This window comes from Pongo abelii, chromosome 5, assembly GCF_028885655.2.
Source record: "Pongo abelii isolate AG06213 chromosome 5, NHGRI_mPonAbe1-v2.0_pri, whole genome shotgun sequence".
NCBI lineage: Eukaryota > Metazoa > Chordata > Mammalia > Primates > Hominidae > Pongo > Pongo abelii.
This window is the reverse complement of record NC_071990.2, coordinates 112,678,807-112,699,752: the sequence shown is the minus strand read 5'-3', so window position 1 is coordinate 112,699,752 and position 20,946 is coordinate 112,678,807. Positions and strand designations below refer to the sequence as shown.

The 20,946-nt window shown below is 42.6% G+C and overlaps 1 protein-coding gene and 1 long non-coding RNA gene across 3 annotated transcripts in view; one reads left to right on the top strand and one right to left on the bottom strand.

Moving 5' to 3' along the window:
* The window catches only part of TRAF3IP2 (TRAF3 interacting protein 2), a 47,560-nt gene extending 42,603 nt beyond the window's left edge, over positions 1–4,957 (top strand). For both annotated transcript variants that reach the window (XM_024248985.3, XM_054558040.2), the window contains 2 exons: positions 849–923; positions 4,348–4,957. In XM_024248985.3, coding sequence (XP_024104753.1) covers positions 849–923; positions 4,348–4,494 — 222 coding nt within the window. In that variant the 3' untranslated portion in view covers positions 4,495–4,957. The remainder of the gene's footprint in view (positions 1–848; positions 924–4,347) is intronic.
* LOC134761601 (uncharacterized) overlaps positions 1–20,946 on the bottom strand; it is a 117,696-nt gene that overhangs the window by 35,220 nt on the left and 61,530 nt on the right. The gene's annotated exons all lie outside the window — the stretch shown is intronic.

Sequence of the window (20,946 nt, the reverse complement as noted above, 5' to 3'; positions counted from 1 at the left end):
TAGCTAAATCTTCTTGGGCTACCGCAGTGTCATAGCATATTGGAACTGGTGTGAGGAACCTAAAGCCTGGCAGACGGAGCTCTTCGCAATTGACATCCCCTCTCTGCCAAGCCCATCTTGTGCTCTAGTCACAGTGCATTAGTAGCTGGTCCCAACCACATCAACACACTTTCACACCTCCAGACATTTGCTCATGCTGTTGCCTCTGCCTCTATTTTCCCTACTTGACCAAAATCTTTTCTTTCAGTGCCCAAATGAACCCTCTTTTGTAACTGTCCTTCCAATCTCTGATGTAGAATGGATGGCCCCCATTCTGGGCTTCCAGAGCAATTGTTCATACTTTTCACCCGGTACTCTGGTTGGTAATTTCCCTTTCTGCCTGCTCACTAGACTGCTGACTTTGTGAAGATAGGGACTACATCTGTGGTGTTCTGCTAAGCTGGTTCTCCTGATTTGTAGCACTTACCTATTTCCATGGTATAAATACTCTCCAATACCATCACCAATTTCAAGCTATCAGTGCGAAGTCACCGAACACAGAATTAGGAAGAGATGCACACAACCAGCTTTTGTGAGCTGCTGCAAGCCAGTTCCAGCATACCCTGGAAGGTATCCTAATCCTTAAAACCCAAAGTCTGACATAGAATGTGACTTCTGATAGGCCTCCAATAAATGACTGATGAGTGAATGGAATAGATGTGTAATGGGGAGGCCTTAAAATGTTAAGTGTGTGGCACTCAAGTATGGAAATCAGAATAAAAATGCCATGTGGACGTGCATGATTATGGGTACCATTAATTCCTCATCCTCATTCCTGAAATTAAACCTTCAAATTTGTTTGGTTTCAGATGCAGATTGAGTTCATAAAACAAGGAAGCATGAATTTCAGATTCATCCCTGTGCTCTTCCCAAATGCTAAGAAGGTAAACAAACAAACAAACAAAATCCTCATAATTCAATCTATGGTTCGCTTTGCCATCTCGGATTTTAAGTGGAAAATCTTGTCCATTCTTTTTTTCTTTCTTTTCTTTTTTTGAGATGGAGTCTCGCTGTGTTGCCCAGCCTGGAGTGCAATGGCATGACCTTGGCTCACTGCAACCTCCGCTTCCTGGCTTCAAGTGATTCTCCTGCTTCAGCTTCCCAAGTAGCTGGGATTACAGGTCCCTGCCACTACGCCTGGCTAATTTTTTTTATTTTTAGTAGAGATGGGGTTTCACCATGTTGGCCAGGCTGGTCTTGAACTCCTGACCTCAGGTGATCTGCCTGCCTCAGCCTCCCAAAGTGCTGGGATTACAGGCATGAACCACCGTGTCTGCCATCAATTCTTTATCAATCCTTAGAGATAACAATGTTACCAGAAAGATCAACAAGTTGTACCACTCAGTTCAGCAGTATGAATCAGGAGGGTTTTAAAGCTATCTGATAGGATCACTGCTGTCCTAATTGTTCAAAGAACCGTTGCACACAAAGATGTAGTTTCTGTTTTAACTCAAGAGAGAAAAAGAGAAGGTTCATGTGATACTTTTTATCTCTTGTATATAAAAGTCAAGATGTGTATGGTTTTTGCTGGCTGTTCCAGGGAGGTATTTCATTGCACATAGTTCAGCGCTCAGAGCTAATGATTACAGGAATTAAATCTGTAGTTACCAGAGTGAGCTTTGCTGTGATTCATATGAGGCTTTTCACACCAGAAGGGTCTGCCAGCAAGTTTGGAGAATGGGGGCAAAACCACCTGAGGCCACATGCCATGCTTGGCAAAGGGAAGGCAGTGGTGGAGTAAACATGTTGAGAATCAGACCACAGCACCCTAAACTCAGGCCCTGTTTCACCCTGGAGGGATCCTCAGATGTCAAGACTGCACTGAGACCCCTGTCCTGGATGAGGGAGGCTCCAGTTTATGGGAACGGGACACCTCAGGCTGTATGGTGCACAGCCTGTGCAATGGCACACCTTTCTATCCTCCCTGCGCTGCCTTTGCCCAGAGTCTCACTGCTGTCACTTACTGATGAGTCTCCTTACTGGTCTCATCTCCACTTTGACCTTGTGCTAGCCATCCTCTGCTCTGCCATCAAAGAGGAACATCCAAAATGTAGGTCTGATCTGTTTCTTGGTAGCTTAAAAATTTTGTGCTGTTTTCCCATTGACTACAAGATCATATCCACCTTTTTTAGCATGAGCTGTGAGGCCTCTCAGAAGAGGACTGTGTCCCCTTGCGTTGTTTTCTCTCATCACCCTCTGTAGATGCTCTGTGCTCTGGTCACCCTGGACCACTTCAGCATGCCCTCACACATGCTGTGTTCTTTTGTGTCTCTGTGCCTTTGCCTTTTCTGTTCCATCTGCTTGCAATGCCCATCCCTAACTTGCCTGCCTAGTGAACTCTTACCCTTATATCACCAATCTCTCTAGCCTCCCCGACACCTCTTTTGCTTGTTTGTTTGTTTGTTTGTTTTGAGACGGAGTCTTGCTCTGTCGTCAGGCTGGAGTGTAGTGGTGTGATCTCGGCTCACTGCAACCTCCGCCTCCCGGGTTCAAGCGATTCTCCTGCCTCAGCCTCCCGACTATCTGGGACTACAGGCATGTGCCACTACGCCCAGCTAATTTTTGTATTTTTAGTGGAGACAGAGTTTCACCATGTTGGCCAGGATGGTCTTGTTCTCTTGACCTCGTGATCCACCTGCCTGGGCCTCCCAAAGTGTTTCTTTCTTTCTTTTTTTTTTGAGACAGGGTCTTGCTCTGTTGCCCAGGCTGGAGTGCAGTGGTGCAATCTCAGCTCACTGCAACCTCCACCTCCCAGGTTCAAGCAATTCTCCTGCCTCAGCCTCCCAAGTAGCTGGGGTTATAGGTGCTCGCCACCACGCCCAGCTAATTTTTGTATGTTTAGTAGAGACAGGGTTTCACCATGTTGGCCAGGCTGGTCTTGAACTCCTGACCTCAGGTAATCCACTCTCCTCAGCCTCCCCAGTGCTGGGATTATAGGTGTGAGCCACTGCGCCCTGCCCTGACACCTGTTTACCTCCATGCTGATATATTTCATTGTCCCTTTCTTAAGAGTGCTTAATTCTAGCACCTTGGGTCAATGGTATGTGTTTGGGTTGAGGGTACTGGGAATAATTGTTGAGAATTATTGGAGCATGGCGATATACAAAATAGACCAAATTTTCATTGGTTTTGTTATTATTTTTAAATCTCCTTCAGACAATGCCCGTATTACCTGAGCTCAGCACAGGCTGCTCTCACCACCTGTCCCCTTGGTACACCATTGACTAGAAAATCGTTTGTTGACATTTTGCTTTCATCCTAAGATTTGAAATCCTCAAGGCAGTCCCTGCGTCCTTTTCATTTGGGCATCCTCAGTACTCAACATGATGCCTGCCAGGCAGCAGGTGCTGCTTCTAAGCACAGTACCTAGAGAAGTCCCGTCCTATAGTCCCTAGGAGTTAGACTCAAAAGCAAAGGCCTTACGGTGGCCTACAGGGCGCTATCCGATACAGCCCCTTCTACTTCCAGACCTCTGCACCTACTCACTCTGCTCTACTCACAGTGGCCTTGTTGCTTGTGAACAGACCCAACACACTCCCTCCACAGGGCCTTCGCACTGACTCTCTATCTGCCTGGACCCAGACAACCACAGAGCTTGCTTCTTCCACTCTTTTAGGTCTTTGCTCATTTTCTCAGTGAGACCTCTCCTAAGCACCCTATTTAAAACTGCAAATCTTTCACCCTTGCCCCAGCACTCCCTGTCCCCTTTCTTGTTTAATTCTTCTCCACAGTATGCATCACTGTTGAACACACTATCCATTTTACTTATTATCTGCCTCTCCCCACCAGAACATCCACTCCATGAGGGCAGTCTGACACTGCACCCCCAGGATCCATGGCTAACGGTTTCTGCCTCTGCCTGATCACTGAGGTCTGATGGGCTCCTTCTACTGCAGGCCAGACCTGGGGCTGGAGTTAAAGGGTAATGAATTGACTTCAGCGTACGGCCCTGGCATACTTCTTCTGAAGTCACAGGGGAATTCACATCACTCTGTGTGACCTCTGTCCTACCCCTTTTATGTGAGGGTGGTGAAAAGCACGTTGAAATGCAAAGGGTAGGTAGCCTGGGAGACTGACAGAAAATGCTGTGCACATGTGGTTTTTATAATGAGATATACAGCTTGTACCCGAAGCCAAGAACATTTCACAGGCTAAACCTTTCCAAAAGCAAAACAGCACAACTCCCAGGATAGTTTGGTAGGAAACGCCCATGTAGGGAAAGCCAGAAATGTTTGGGAACTGAGCCTGGGATCTGGAATCCAGGTTTTTCTCTAATGACCTTTGCTCCTGTCATTCTGCCTCCCATAGGAGCATGTGCCCACCTGGCTTCAGAACACTCACGTCTACAGCTGGCCCAAGAATAAAAAAAACATCCTGCTGCGGCTGCTGAGAGAGGAAGAATATGTGGCTCCTCCACGGGGGCCTCTGCCCACCCTTCAGGTGGTTCCCTTGTGACACCGTTCATCCCCAGATCATTGAGGCCAGGCCATGTTTGGGGCCCTGTTCTGACAGCATTCTAGCTGAGGCTGGTCGTTAGCACTCCTGGCTGGTTTTTTCTCTGTTCCTCCCGGAGAGGCCCTCTGGCCCCCAGGAAACCTGTTGTGCAGAGCTCTTCCCCGGAGACCTCCACACACCTTGGCTTTGAAGTGGAGTCTGTGGCTGCTCTGCATTCTCTGCTTTTAAAAAACCCACTGCAGGTGCCAGTGTCCCACATGTTCCTCCTGACAGTTTGATGTGTCCATTCTGGGCCTCTCAGTGCTTAGCAAGTAGATAATGTAAGGGATGTGGCAGCAAATGGAAATGACTACAAACACTCTCCTATCACTTCAGGCTACTTTTATTGAGTTAGCCAGATGCTTGTGTATCCTCAGACCAAACTGATTCATGTACAAATAATAAAATGTTTACTCTTTTGTAAGATTATGTTTTACTTATCTCAAAGGAGATAGATACATAAAATTTATAATGATATGGGCAGTTGCTTCCAGGGACATCAACAAAGCTGCTTAGATATAATATTAGATAAATATAACAGACCACTCTGTATTAACGGATTAAAGCCAGCTAGTTAAACAACCCTTTTTAACCATAATCATGGAAGCTTTATTCTTGCAATAAAGATTTTTAGGCTGGGCGCAGTGGCTCACACACACCTGTAATCCCAGCACTTTGGGAAGCTGAGGCAGGCAGATCATTTGAGGTCAGGAGTTTGAGACCAGCCTGGCCAGCATGGTGAAACCCCGTCTCTTCTAAAATTACAAAAAAGTTAGCCGGGCATGGTGGTGCGCACCTGTAATCCCAGCTACTTGGGAGGCTGAGGCAGGAGAATCACTTGAACCCAGGAGGCAGAGGTTGCAGTGAGCCGAGATCATGCCACTGCACTCTAGCTTGGGAGACAGAGCGAGACTCCGTCTCAAAAAACAAACAAAAAAAACCACCCATTTTTAACAAAACAACTTTATATAGCATACAACCATGATTCTAAATAGTATGATTATGGTTCTCAGGATCTGACTACATAGGTAAAAATATTTGCCATACGTGTATGAAGTGATAGGGGATGTAGGCTGGAATTGTAGTCTGTGTTCTAATTTTGGTTCTACCACCAATTAGCTGTATGACCTTTAGCAAGTCCTTTCACTTTTCTTAGATTCCAGGGACTCATTTATAAAATGACATGGACAAAAGCATCTCTAATCACTCTAAAAGATTTGAAGTCTAGGACCTAAATTCTAAATACTCTTTTAAGGAGTGACTGAGTTTTCATTTTCATAATTATGTCTCTCAGAGGACAAATTTATATTTTCTTAACAGAGACATTTTCTTCTTCTTTTTTTTGTTTGAGACAGAGTCTCGCTTTGTCATCCAGGCTGGAGTGCAGTGGCGCAATCTTGGCTCACTGCAACCTGCGCCTCCTGGGTTCAAGTGATTCTTCTGTTTCAACCTCCCAAGTAGCTAGGCCTATAGGCGCCTGCCACCATGCCTGGCTAATTTTTGTATTTTTAGTAGAGACGGGGTTTCATATTGGCCAGACTAGGCTCAAACTCCTGACCTTGTGATCCGCCCGCCTCAGCCTCCCAAAGTGCTGGGATTACAGGTGTGAGCCACCACGCCCAGCCAACATTTTCCTCTTTTAAAAAATATCTTCTCACGCCTGTAATCCCAGCACTTTGGGAGGCCGAGGCAGGCGGATCACGAGGTCAGGAGATCAAGACCATCCTGGCTAACACAGTGAAACCCCGTCTCTACTAAAAATACAAAAAAAATAGCTGCGCGTGGTGGCAGGCACCTGTAGTCCCAGCTACTGGGGAGGCTGAGGCAGGAGAATGGTGTCAACCCAGGAGGCGGAGTTTGCAGTGAGCCGAGATTGCGCCACTGCACTCCGGCCTGGGCGACAGAGTGAGACTCCGTCTCAAAAAAACAAATCTTCAACAATACCCTCAGGTTGATAATTTTGGATGTCTATCTGTATCTATAGATCTTGTTTACCTGGTCTCCAGAAAAAGAACACATACACATATCCATATATAAAATATGTATACATGTATCAAATCTATGTAAACTATAAAGGTGGGATGGCTTTAATTATGGCCCAAGCTACTAAGCCAATGAAGACTTTTTGGGGCTGAAAGCTATTGCTTCCCCTTCTTTATCTACTAGCCTCTTAAACAAGGCTCACTTGTGCTACAAGACAGTCCACCTTTTTTTTTTTGAGACAGGGTTTCACTCTTTCCCAGACTGCGGTACAGTGACACAGTCTCAGCTCACTGCAGCTTTGACCTTGCCGGGCTCAGGTGATCCTTCCACTTCAGCCTCCCAAGTAGCAGGGACTATAGGTGTGCACCAACATGCTTGGTTAATTTTTGTATTTTTTGTAGAGACAGGGTTTTGCCATGTTGTCCAGGCTAGTCTGGAATTCCTGGGCTCAAGTGATTCACCTGCCTCGCCCTCCCAAATTGCTGGGATTACAGACTGGAGCCACCACGCCCAGCCCAGTCCAGCTCTTATATGTCAGCACAGGGAAAGGACAAATACTTGTCAACTATAAATAAGAAACATTGCTAATGCATTGCAAAGAACACTAGTTTCATTTAGTTTATAACTTAGATGTCCACTGGGTGAGACGAATGTCTTTGTTCTTTAAAAAATAGGAAAAGAGAAGAAAAACTAGCAAAACATAAGTACTCATTTATAAGACTTTATGACATGTAACATTAGTTCCGTAGTTTTGAGACCTGGTAGAACTGACTTTCATATTTGGATAACCTGGAAAACACACAAACACAAACTTCAATTCTTCTCTTTTTTCATTATCTTTTTTAGTCTGAGGTGACACCATCATTAAGGATTCGACACACGTTTGTAAATAAAATGACATCAGCAATTACTCTGAAATGTTTCTAGTTTGCAAAGATTTAGTAATGTGATGTTATTAACCCTTCCTCCCTTCAGAGACCTGTCCTAAGCTCTGAACCACTCATTCCTTCTACTCTTCCTACCCCAAGTGGTTGATGAGCAGTGGTCCCTGGTGTTCCACAAAGAGTCATTAAAGTGCTACAGCTGGTAGCACTGGTAGCAAAAACACAAACCAAAAAGTACACATACACACACACACACTTGGCCAAGTGATGAAAGCTTGGCCCCTGAAATTTCTATGAGATCCGATGACCACCAACATCAAAGCTTTTTTTTTTTTTTTTTTGAGACGGAGTCTCGCTCTGTCACCCAGGCTGGAGCGCAGTGGTGCCATCACGGCTCACTGCAACCTCCACCTCCCGGGTTCAAGTGATTCTCCTGCCTCAGCCTCTCGAGTAGCTGTGACTACAGGCACCTGCCACCATGCCTGGCTAATTTTTTGTATTTTTAGTAGAGACGGGGTTTCACCATGTTAGCCAGGATGGTCTTGATCTCCTGACCTCGTGATCCATCCGCCTTGGCCTCCCAAAGTGCTGGGATTACAGGCGTGAGCCACTGCGCCCGGCCCATCAAAGGAATTATAACAACAACTATTTGAGAGCACTGACAGTAAGATTAACACTTGGTTGATTTAGATGTTATGCTGGTCCTCAGGCATTCATCTTTAGATATTTTTGGGGTGGAAGTGGGGTAGGGCTGACTTAGTAAAAATAACCTCTTAGCCCCAAGGCTTTATTCAGACTTACACTGATTTGAGGGGTGGGTTTGTGGAATGCAAGGTTAGGTTCTTATCTAATATTTGATGACTAATTTAGAATTTTAAATGTAATTTTAAATTTTAGTGACTGGTTTCAAATCTATTTTAACTTCTAGATTGTTCAAAGAGGTCTCAGTACATGGCTACAATCAAAGTATTAGACTAGCTATTTCTCAGCTCAGTGCTCAGAAAAATTATTGCTGTTGATACCTTTTTCTTTGTTTCCTGTTAAATAAATCACCTCTTTAAAGACAGAATTTTTCTTGGAGTCATCTCAGCAAGGGATGCAAGTTCTCCATTTTGAACATTCCACCCTAGTTTCATGATGTTTTGCCAAGAGCATTTTTCTTTACCCCAGCTGCTTCGTCAACTACCTCATCCACTTTGCCAAACACCCCATTGTCACCACCACCTTTGCCAAATGGATTGCAAAGTCCTATGATCATGGGAAATGATCCAGAAAGAGTCTCTGAAAACACAGGATCTTTCTGTTTCTTCTTAATGAACCAGGAAGAATCAGTGAGACCCACCTCCTAGTGGCAAATGAAAAGAGAAGGAAGGTTACACTGTGGGAAAATACCACAGAGAAGAAATGCCTCTCATCCCAGAGAATTGTGCACTATTTTTCAAGATAAATAGTTCTATTTTAGCCTATTAACCAAAAAAACAACAACAACCAAAGGGGGAAAAACAAGGAAGAAAGAAAGCACGAAAATCAATTAAATTCTCAGATCATTTATTTCTGTTACAGAACTTTCAGTCTAGAAAGAGACCCTAGAAATCATATATCCCTGCAGCTTTGTTTTATACACAAGGAAAGCAGGGCCCAGAGCAGCTGTGGCTTGTCTAAATTCATCCTAGGACTAGAACCCGGAAGTTCTGATTTCCAGACTGCAGACATTTATTTGATGAATCTAGAAAGCTTTCTGGTTTTTCACAGTAGATGTGTTCAACAAATGACCTGGTGTTCAACAAATGACCTGGTGTCTCCCTGAAGAGATATTTCCCTCTCCCTGAGGGAAGAAGTACCTCCATCCTCTAGTGACTGGAGGATTAGATGATCATGTTGCAACTTGTTCCGTTAGAAATTCTTTGGGGAATTGATTGTTGCTGTGATTATATGAAGTATGACTTTTCTTGAAGTGGCTTGGCGTATTTATCTTATACTGCTATTATATGAAACTGAGGCACAATGTAAAAGGTCTTGACACTTGCCTGACGCTTACAGACAAAATCTGCTATTAGTCAGATCAAGTTATTTATTTATTTATTTAGAGACATGGTCTTGCTCTGCCACCCAGGCTGGAGTGCAGTGGCATGATCAGGGCTTACTGAAGCCTCAACCTCCCGGGCTCAAGTGATCCCCCCACCTCAGCCTCCTGAGTAGCTAGGACCAAAGGTGCATGCCACCACACCCAGTTTATTTTTTTAAAAATTTTGGCTGGGCACGGTGGCTCACACCTGTAATCCCAGCACTTTGGGAGGCCAGGGTGGGCAGGTTGCCTGAGGTCAGGAGTTTGAGACCAGTGAAACCCCGTCTCTACTAAAAATACAAAAAAAATTATCTGGGCATGGTGGCACATGCCTGTAATCCCAGCTACTCAGGAGGCTGAGGCAGGGGAATTGCTTGAACCAGGGAGGTGGAGGTTGCAGTGAGCAGAGATCGCACTACTGCACGCCAGCCTGGGCAACAGAGCAAGACTTCGTCTCAAAAAAAAAAAAAATTTTTTTTTTTGTAGAGACGGGGTCTCATTATGTTCAGCCCAGGCTTGTCTTGACCCCTAGCTCAAACAATCCTCCCACCTTGGTTTCCCAAAGTGCTAGGATTACAGGCATGAGCCACCTCACCTGGCCCAGATTAGTTTCTTTTAGTTGTATCTGGCCAATCTCCAAAACATCAACAATGAAAAAGATTTTTAAATACTGTGATATTCATCTTCCTGTCACCATTCTTTTTTTTTTTTTGAGACAGTCTCACTCTATCGCCCAGGCTGCAGTACAATAGTGCCATGATCTCAGCTCACTGCAGCCTCTGCCTCCCATGTTCAAAGGATTCTCCTGCCTCAGCCTCCCTAGTAGCTGGGACTACAGGCACCCACCACAAGCCCGGCTAATTTTTGTATTTTTAGTATAGACTGCATTTCACCATATTGGCCAGGCTGGTCTCGAACTCCTAACTCCTGACCTCAAGTGATCTGCCCGCCTCAGCCTCCCAAAGTGCTGGGATTACGGGTATGAGCCACCGTGTCCAGCCTTTCCTATCACAATTCTGATTCCACAAAAATGGCACTTCTTGGAATAATACTTAGCTGTTTGGAACATCTGCATTACCTTTTGGATGTAGACATGAGAAACGTATGGTCATGCTGGCTCGCCTTTTGGGGGAGGCTTCACGAGGCATTTTAGCACACAAAGGAGCCTCGCTCAGTCAACACAGCTGGCATGCTGGGAGGTATTGTGCCCAAGCAGGATAGCATGTTCCTAACTGCATATGACTTCTTCCATTTTCTATTGGAAAATGCTTTAGGATAGGATCACTTTCGGATAGGGTACTTGGTGGCAGGTGGGTGGCTTTTGCAGACCCTGGCAGTCACGTGTTGCCAACTCACTGTGCATTTGCTCCCAAATTCTTAGCCTCAAGCAAGCAGGTGAGATCTGTAAGAGGAACACTCAGTGTACTTTAGTTTTCTACTTAACTTTTCAAGGAACATAGGAGCATGGGTCCAGGTTATAGGTATTGGGTGATTAGCAAGTGATATTTGAGGCTTTGCTAAACAATGAAAGTCTTGGACCAAAGTGTACCTGGGCAGAGGTGACCATGTTCTGGGCCTGCCTGCTTTTCTTCTAGAAACTCTCTTATGGAAGGAGTAACTGCAGCCCCCAGATCTCCCAGGGCTTGTAAACGAAAACCATAAGGGCACACATTTCTTATCCCTTGCCTGACCTCCCTTTGCTCCTTTCACCAGGAAGGCGCTGATGGAAATCGGCAGCTGGGGAGAGAGGGGAGAGGGAGGGAGCTAGCGCGAGAGAGAACTCATGCCTGATGGATCCCATTAGGCTTAGTGTGCAAAGCAAGTTGAGATGAAGTAGCTGCTCTGGTATGCATCCAAAACTGCTGTTCTATTTTTAGTCCCTCCCGCGTGCTTCTTAGCCTCGCGTTGTATACGCCTGGGCACCTGGATCAGCAGCAAAACATGGAACTGAGCCACTCATTTGTAAAAGTGGAAGGCAGGAGGCCATTGATGCAGGGCTTGTTTATTGCTGACAGGGAAGAGGGACCTGGAATGTTAATGAGGGTGGCTCTCTGAAGCATGCCTTCATGCTTAGCAATGAGTTCAAAGGAGAAGGCAGACTCAGTCCTGTGCTGAACAAATGTGAACCGTTGATAGAGGGAAGGAGAAATCAATTATGCTGTCGCAGGCTTCCATGTCATTGTGTTGGAGTTGTTAGAAAAGGTAGGACAAGGACCAGATCCCAAAAGGAAACAAAGCCACATGGCCTTGAAGTATAACGAGTTTGCCATGGCAACTGATGGAAATGAGCCTCCCGGGCACCGAGCAGGTGTGTTATCTTACAGAATAAACATACTTCTCTCACTCCCTGGTTTTTATAATAAAACCTGTGTTTGGATTACTTTCCCCTCCTCTTTGTTACCCAGAGAAGTTGGCTGTTGCTCAATTAGCCCAAGGCTCCGGTGAGGGAAATGTAATCAGTGTTATCAAAAGGGCTGCTTTTGAAAAGGCTGGCGCTAGACTTGGCTGCCAGCCTCATCGTCGAGCAGCAGCTGGGCCGCAGGTACCTGCCTGGCCTTTGCCACCTTCCAGGCGATGCCCTCCACTGCAAGCCACTTGTTCTTGCCTTCATTGAGGTGTAACAGTGAGTCCGGGCTCTCACTCTGGGCAGTGGTCAAAAGCTGCATTCTTCTCAGGAGAGGAGAGACAGGTTTACGTGAGGCTGGGACCAGACCAGTTTTCAGCATGCTGTATTGTCTGGGCTATGGGCCAAGGGTTCCTTGAGTTCAGGGATTAACTGATTCTATCTTCCAATCTGTTGTTATCTACAAGGTTCGGTTACTCAGAAACTTGAAGAAAGCTGCTACTTTCCTGAGCTTTAAATTCCTCTCAAATGGGTTCTGGGGTGGTAGAGTCTCATGTCTGAAATGTACACAAAATGGGGAGATTTTATAAAATCCTCTCGAGTTAAAAAAGTTTACTTTTAATTTTTACGAGGCCAAAGTAACAATAAAGTTCAATAGCTATATTTTCATTGCTCTCATTTGTAATTAAAAAGTCCACTTTAGCTTCAAGTTGATTTTCAAAATAAGATGCCCGTTCTCCATGGGCTCCTAGAACACAGATGGTTTCCAAACAAGGCTGTGGTAAAACCAATGACCTGCGGAGAAATTCTCCAGCCAGGGGCAGCCAGCTGAGGGCCGCGCGTCAAGCAGTAGCCTGTGCTCGGCAGCACTAAGGGCCCTCCTCTGCTTCTGCCTGTGTTCCTACTTCCCTCCAACCAGATGCCCGGCACCACCCCCCTTACCCCTTCCATCGAGCCCTAGCCTCCCGATGATGATGCCTTGGCTGCCCCTTCACATGTCACCTTACCTTTGACCCTAAGAAGAAAAAAATGTCTGCCTGAAGAACTAATTCCACCTACGGCATCAGTGGTGAAAAGGGTTTCATGGGATAATCCTCCAAGCCAAAATAGTATCCCAAGGCTTAGGCACTAAACCTCCCCACTCTTATTCCTAACACAACCATCAGACCCTCACCCAGATCACACTTACTCTTACTTTATATACATGGTTCTAACAAGAGCAATTTTCTGTTTTTCTAACGCTTGGTAGGTTAGAAGTTGCCAGTTTAGCAGGACAATAGGCAAGAAGGGTTAGAGGACCAGCATCTTGATGGAAATGACAGCTGACATTTTGACAAGGTGGTTTTGTCATGAAAATATTAATATTTTGAAGCACCCTGAAAAGCACTAGTAAATATTCAGCTTTTAAAAAAAATCACTAAGTAATGTTTGTAAAAGCAATCTGACATCTAATTTTCACCCAGGTCAAATCAAAACAGCCACATTAAAATGTCCAGCTTCATTGGTTCAGATCATGTACTATGGCAATAAACACCCCTCAGAAGTCACTGATAACATCACAGCTTTCACAGCAAGTGACTGGTTTTAAAAACAATATCTTTAATCATCTGGAAAAGGTTACATCATGTTTTCTCTATTTTGTTTAAGAAGGTCATTGTTCATCTCATTTACAAGGTTTCCTTAAGGTGAAGCCATTCACTCATTCCATTCCTGGATGATACCCCTAATCCAAGCCAGGGCTTGGCTCAGCCTGCCCTACACAGGCCTTGTCAGGCCCTCAGTCCAAAGGAGAAGCTTAAGACTGAGGTCCTCCAGGCACCAAGTAAGGGGAGTATTTAGGGCATTTCATATTGGATCTAATAGGTGGCTGCTGAGTCCACTTCTGATGCTGTAAGGTGAGCTTAACAGGGGTATTCCAAAGTGGGTGGGCAGGTTCTTTCCATATTCAGGTTTTTAAAATTCAAGACTCTAAACTGGTACCATATACTTTGGGTACCAGCATATTGTTATTATTTGAAAAAACACATGAGACAGAAATCCCTGACACCACAGTGTCAGCATGGGAGGTCTGGTTCCATCATGCCTAATAAAACTGTCATTCAAAAGCTAATCCAGAAAGGCTGCAAGGTGAGAGTTCAGCAGCACCCACAGCAACTAACACATAGCAACCGGACTCCAACTACTCATTAAATGCCTACTGTGTGCAAGGTAATATGCTTGGCACAAAGATGAGTGACACACGCTCCTGCTCTCTAATTACTTAAAATCTAGCTGGGGTGATATAACACCAACATGTGAAAAGGCTATTAACAACCCAAGGCAGCATACAGTAAATGATAAGGAAGTGGGTCAGCTGGTCCCTTTTCTCCGACCCTCACTGAGCTCACATTGATGCAATTTCAAGGTCAGATCTTTAAAGAAGCAGGGACTGCTAAATTTTCCTAATAAACAAACCTGCTCACTTCCTCCTTCCCACATATACCCTTTAGATTATAATATTCAAAGTCTCCATAAATCACCATGTAAATGCAATCAGAGATGGACACAGAATGCAAAAAGTTGGAAAAGTATGTAAAAGCACCACAGAATGTACATATTAAACCAACAGATGATAATGCAGCCCACAGGGCATACATCACACCTTTCTAAAGAGCAGCCTAGAACCATGCCTCAAGAAGGGCCAGACAACACTGCAGCAAGTGGAGTGGTAAGGATGTATGTTTTACATTGCAGCCCGCACATCTGGAAAGGCAGATGTGGCCAGTGTTGGAACCAGCTGGGAGAGAGCAAATGGATTTCTGTACTCTGCTAAGTAGGGTGTGGGAAATGTGTGAAGTTGAGTCCATCAGCTAAGTATACAAATAACTGAGCGAGAAAGCAGAAAATGATAATTTGCTGGAATGGGCAAAGAAACTCTATGAATGAATATGGGCATTGTCCAAGTTCCCCAGACAAAATCTATTGCAGAAAACACTGCCCAAGCTGAGTCTGTAAGGTGTTTTCACGTTTCTCACTCACACAGTGTAGCTATGGAACCAGACAAAGGTGGGCTTGAACCTCAGTTTACTTATTACAAGTTGGGTGACCTTACACAATTACTTTACTTCTCAGAATTTCAGCCAATGAAATGGGGACGACAGAACCGACTCCCATGGAGATAGTTAGAATAAGGTAAGATGAAGAATAGAAAGCTTCTAGAATACTGTCTGGCATCTAGTAAATACTCGGTAAATGTTCCTTTCTTTCTGTGCTCTTTCCTTCTTGCTTTCTATCCCACATTTATGATTATGGGGACTTTGACTATTACCTTATTTCCAAAAAGTTAAATAGCAAATCCTAACAACAACGAAAAAACTTTCATTTTAAAAAGAAAGCCTAGGAGAGGTCAACAATATGAGTTTTAAGCTTAAAACCTCCATCCAATTTTTCAGGGGAGCTCATCAGCATAGTTTATTTTCTTAATAAGGCCTGGGAGAGGCCACAGCTGACTCACAGAACATTCAGAGCACCTTGAGATGTCTTTCCTCTAACATCTTGTTAAGGAGCAAAGCTCCTAGCAGCACTGGCTAGAATAATTAAAGGTATAACATATCAAAATCTGCCAATGATGTTTGACTTTAAAGGAAACTTACTTAAGAGATTCACAATGGGGCTTCAAAAATAGGATAATGGATTTGAAAGTATTTTAAAAAGTAACTTGAAAGACAGTATTGTGTTCATATTATACTTATTATTAAAAAGGAAGATTTGAATTCAGGTAGAACACTGCTATCCTCTCCTCTGATTCTGCTTTTCCAAGAAATCAGGTTTCACTGTCATCTCCAACACAGCCCACTCTGTGAGCTAGCCAAGAAGGAAAAGCCAAGAGGGTTGGTTGAGCAAACATTGAGACTGAAAGAGAGCCACCATATTGATTATGTGTCTTACATCTCTTTTTCTTTAAAGGAAAAAAGTTCTCTTGAAACCCCTCCCCATGTTGACTTAAATAAGTTTCATTATATAGTTCCTTAAATATGTACAAATATGTATTAATTAGGTATAAATGTTTTATGCTTGTAGCTAACTAAAAACTATACAAACACAAAAGGAAACCGTTCTAGAGATCTGTTGAACAACTATGTGAATATACTTAACACTACTGAACTATATACTTAAATTATCTTAAGAATTTACCATCTTAAGGTAAATTTTGTTATATATCTTTTTACCACAATTTAAAAAACCACAAGAACAAATCAAATTTACAGATTAAGTGAAAACAAATCATCAGTTAAATTCAAATAAAAAAACATTAATTCAGTGTGAAAGTGGTAACATTTGCTGAAACTAAGTAACTAATATTGGGTTTAATTACAATTTATACATATAATGATAAAAGTATAATATGATGCTTTTATAGATTTTATTTCAATTGTTGACTTATATATTTAACTTATATTTATCAAGCATGATATAGTAATTTGACTCATAATCATTATCATTATTATAATGTTTTCCCTCCTACAAGGTTATTCATTGGAAACCATCAGTTTGTTGTTTTAATTGGCCCACTTAATTTAAAAATGGCGTTCTCCAAAATATAATATTGACAAATTATTTTATTTTATTTTAATTAATTAATTTTTTTTTTTTGAGATGGAGTTTTGCTCTTGTTGCCCAGGTTGGAGTGCGATGGCGGGGTCTAGGCTCACCACAACCCCCGCCTCCAGGCTTCAAGCAGTTCTCCTCCCTCAGCCTCCCAAGTAGCTGGGATTACAGGCACCTGCTACCATACCCAGCTAACTTTTGTATTTTTAGTAGAGACCGGGTTTCACTATGTTGGCCAGGCTGGTCTCGAACTCCTGACCTCAGATGATCCACCTGCCTAAGCCTCCCAAAGTGCTGGGATTACAGGCATGAGCCACTGCACCTGGCCTGATCAATAATTTTAAAAGAACTTTTAACAAAAGTTCTTCATGGAGAGTATTTGTAAGTTTGTGTGTCACATAAACACAGAATCAAACCCAATATACTGCTTATAATCTGAATAAAGTGACAGCTTTGCCTGGCTTCTTTTGAGTTCAGCCTATGCTACATGAGCCCTGTAATATTTCAATTTTCTCACTATGTTTCTCTGTTTGAACTACTGTAAAACTTTATTTGTGCTGGGTACCATGATTCACTTGGCCTTCACTGTACATGAATGCATCATTTGTGTACTAAATCAGCCCTGTTCTTTTCTCATTAGTCTATGACAGATTAGCATGTTTATTTTTATGATGGAAAATCAAAATCAATTTATTAAATAAATTAAGAGACTAAACTCAATTGCATCTTATCACTGAAAAAGAACAGTTTTAACTTTAAAACAGGTAAGGTAACTCAATGATTCTCTTTAAACAGAAAGCAAGATGGTTATTGTTATTTTGATGCCAGGACATGCCAACATGATGACTACTGGACACATTAAAAGTTGAGTATTCCCACAAAAGTGATCACATGGTGCCAATCCAATTTTAAACACAATGCACCAATTCTAAAAGTATGCAGTTTTTAAATGAACATCTCAGGTGAGCCAGATAGGTTTATATATTTTTATATAAGTTTTTAAAACATTGTTGAAATGAAAACTCAATGATGTTGCTTACAATGAAAACACAATGATGTTGCTTATAGCCACAGACTCCTCCAGTTTGAGGAAAAACTGGTATTACATACACAGATAGTAGATAGTACTTTTTGTTTGTTTGTTTTTGAGACAGGGTCTCACTCTGTTGCCCAGGCTGAGTACAGTGGCGTGATCACGGCTCACTGCAGCCTCAACTTCTTGGGCTCAAAGGATCCTCCCATCGGAGCCTTCCGAGTAGCTGGGACAACAGACCTGCGCCACCACACCCTGCTAATTTTTTATTATTTTTGTAGAGACTGGGTGTATTAGTCTGTTCTTGCATTGCTAGAAAGAACTACCTGAGACTGGGTAATTTGTAAAGAAAAGAGGTTTGACTCATAGTTCCACAGGCTGTACAGGAAGCACGGCTGGGGAGGCCTCGGAAAACTTAACGATCATGGCAGAATGCAAAGAGGAAGCAAGCATGTCTTACCTTGCTGGAGAAGGAGGAAAAGAGTGAAAGGTGAGGTGCTGTACACTTTTAAACAACCAGATCTCATGAGAACTCACTATCATGAGAACAGCAAGGGGGAAATCTGCCCCCATGATCCAATCACTTCCCATCAGGCCTCTCCTCCAACATTGGGGATTACAATTCAGTATGAGATTTCGATGGGGACACAAATACAAACCATATCACTGGGTCTCACTATGTTGCTCAGGCTGGTCTCTAACTCCCGGACGTAAGGGATCCTCCTGCTTTATTATCCCAAAGTGTTGGGATTACAGGCGTGAGCCACCACACCTGGCCATAATTTTTTTTTTTTTTTTTTGTAGAAATAGGACCTTGCTCTGTTGTCCAGGCTGGTCTTGAACTCTGAGCCTCAAGCAACCCTCCTGCCTCAGCCTTCCAAAGTGCTAAGATTACAGGCATGAGCCACTGTGCCCAAGAAGGATGAAAGGGGTGTCCCTGAAGAGGGTCAGCTTGGCTCAGAGTGCCAGAACCAAAGCGGACCGAGAGGATGGCTCAGTGCAGAGTACTGGGGCCAGGTGGGTTAAAGGTGGGAGTGCAGGCCAGCATGGGGTTCAGGGTCCACATGGGGTGAGAAGAGTGGTTCTTGCAAAGGAATAACCAAGTGTGGGTTGAAGAGGGGTGGCTTGATGTGGAACGTTAGAGCCTAGGAGGGGCGAGGTGGGTGTCTGTATAGGAAAATGGCATAGCACAGGCTGTTACAGCCAAAGCAGATGTTCCATCTAAGGATACAATAAGAACCCACGGCATCAATTTTGTGGTAGGCTTGATAAGGACATATAACTTAATCATGAGAATACATCAGAGAAAAGCAAATGGAGGGATAGTCTACAAAATGACTGACCCATATTCTTGAAGTGTTAAGGATATGAAAGTAAAGACTGAGGAACTGTTTCAGACTAAAGGCGACTAAGGAAAGATGACAAATAATTGCAACGTGTGGTTCTGAACTGGAATCCTTTGCTATAAATTATACATTATTGAGCAATGGAGAAACTTGACTGGGGTATGAAGATTAGATCGCAATGTATCAATGTTAATTTTCCAATTTTGCTGTTTGTACTGGAGTTAAGTAGGGGAATGTCTCTGTTGAAGAAATACTAAGATATTTGGGGATGATGGGGAAATCAAATTGACATCTTCCTTTCAAGTGGTTCAGGGGAAAAGAAGGTCTTTGGACTTTACTTTCAACTTTTCTGAAAAATTGAGATAGTCTCAAAATGTACATTTTTTTAAGTTTAATAAGAAGGGAGTATCATTAAGAGAACTGTAGTATAGTCACATGAATAAATGTTATGCAGACATTAAAAATGTTTTTGGAAAATATTAATGATGGAATGTGTTTTTTGTTTTTTTAAAAAAGAGGATAAAAATTTATGTATAAAGTATGATTAACTTACGTAGAAATATCTTGCAAAATAGTAAGAGTCCCCATATTGAGTACTTATTATGGGTCAGATACTGGACTAAGCAATTTGTATATTTTATCTCATTTAAACTTCACAACAATCTTACAAGGCAGGCATTATTAGTTTCATTCTACAGATAAGGAATTTGAGGCTCAGAGAGGCTAAGTAGCTTGTCCAGATTCTTAACTAGCCTGTTGTACTGCTAAGAACAAAGACTGGAAAAAAAATGCCCAAAATGTTAATAGCAGTAGTTTCTGGGCAGTGGGACTACAAATGACTTTTAGATTCCTCTTTTGTAGTTTTCAGTATTTTCCAAAGTATCCACAATGGCATGTTGCTTTTGTAATTTGGGAAAAGAGAAAGTTGTTATTTTTAAAGTAAATCATTTGTTGTGGAACAAAGTTGTAAAAATATTCCAATTATTCAAAACCATATTGAGCAACCCAAACTACTAACAGCAATGTTATCTCTTATAGTGATACTAGTGGTTATTTCCATTTAAAATTTTTTCCTTCTATGTAATTAAGTAAGTTGCTATAATTCATTCATTCATTCAATAAATAGTGAGCATCTGCTATGTTTTTTTAATAAGAAGAAAAAAATTTTAAAGAAAAAAATGTGTAAGTCCAGAGTTATAAATTTTATTCAAAAAAGCAGGGAGGAAGGATATTATGCTTAGAAAAAGTCTAGGCACTAAAATGTTACTAGCTGCTATGTGTCAGTGGTGAGTTAGTAGAAATTTTATCTTTTCTTTATACTTTTCCATGCTTCTCCAGTCTTTGGCACTATGTATTACATATATATTCTATTCATAGCTGTGACTCCATTGGCTAGAAGAGTATCTGGCACATCATAGGAACTCAAGAATGTTTGTTGAGTAGATGAATGCTTTTGAGTACAAATAGCCTCAAAACACAATTTTTAAAAACAGCATTGACCTTTATACATTCCTTTATGATAGTTGGCAAACTTTACATTCAACCTATGATCTGCTAGGCTAGAAAAGATATAAGAGAAGGTCTAAGTGTGGTAGGGAGTTCTAGTTACTATTTACTGGATAATGGTGATGGGGAAAGCCATGTTACAGGAAGGCAGGGTAAGCAGAAAGAGGGACATACTATTCAGACAAACACCGCAGTATTGTTTTATTGTACGTATTAAGATTTCTATTCAACCTCTTTCCAGGAGAACTGGAGGTGTCACATCACTATATGATACGTTACTGAGGACAGATCTCATGCTGGAGGAGCTGGGTTTCCTGGTAGTGATATCTGAGGTTCACAGAGAAATAGAAGGGTGGAGTGAAGTTGGGATGACCCAGGCATAAGCTCCTATTTTGCTTATAATTATGAGGCTAATTTCTCTGGTTTTATAAATTAACTTGAATCATAAACCCTAAGAGAGACTAGATATGAAGCCAGTATGGGGATAGAAGTCCCTTAGCTGGTGCATGAATCAAGCCAACTGCCCAGAATCCACATCTGCACTTGGCTATTCAACTCTACTTATTTACAGGGGAGTTTACATGCTATAGTGATACTGCCAAATTTGAAGATTCCCCAAGACCACATGAGGTAGTCCTTACATATATTCAAGGATTACTAGAAAA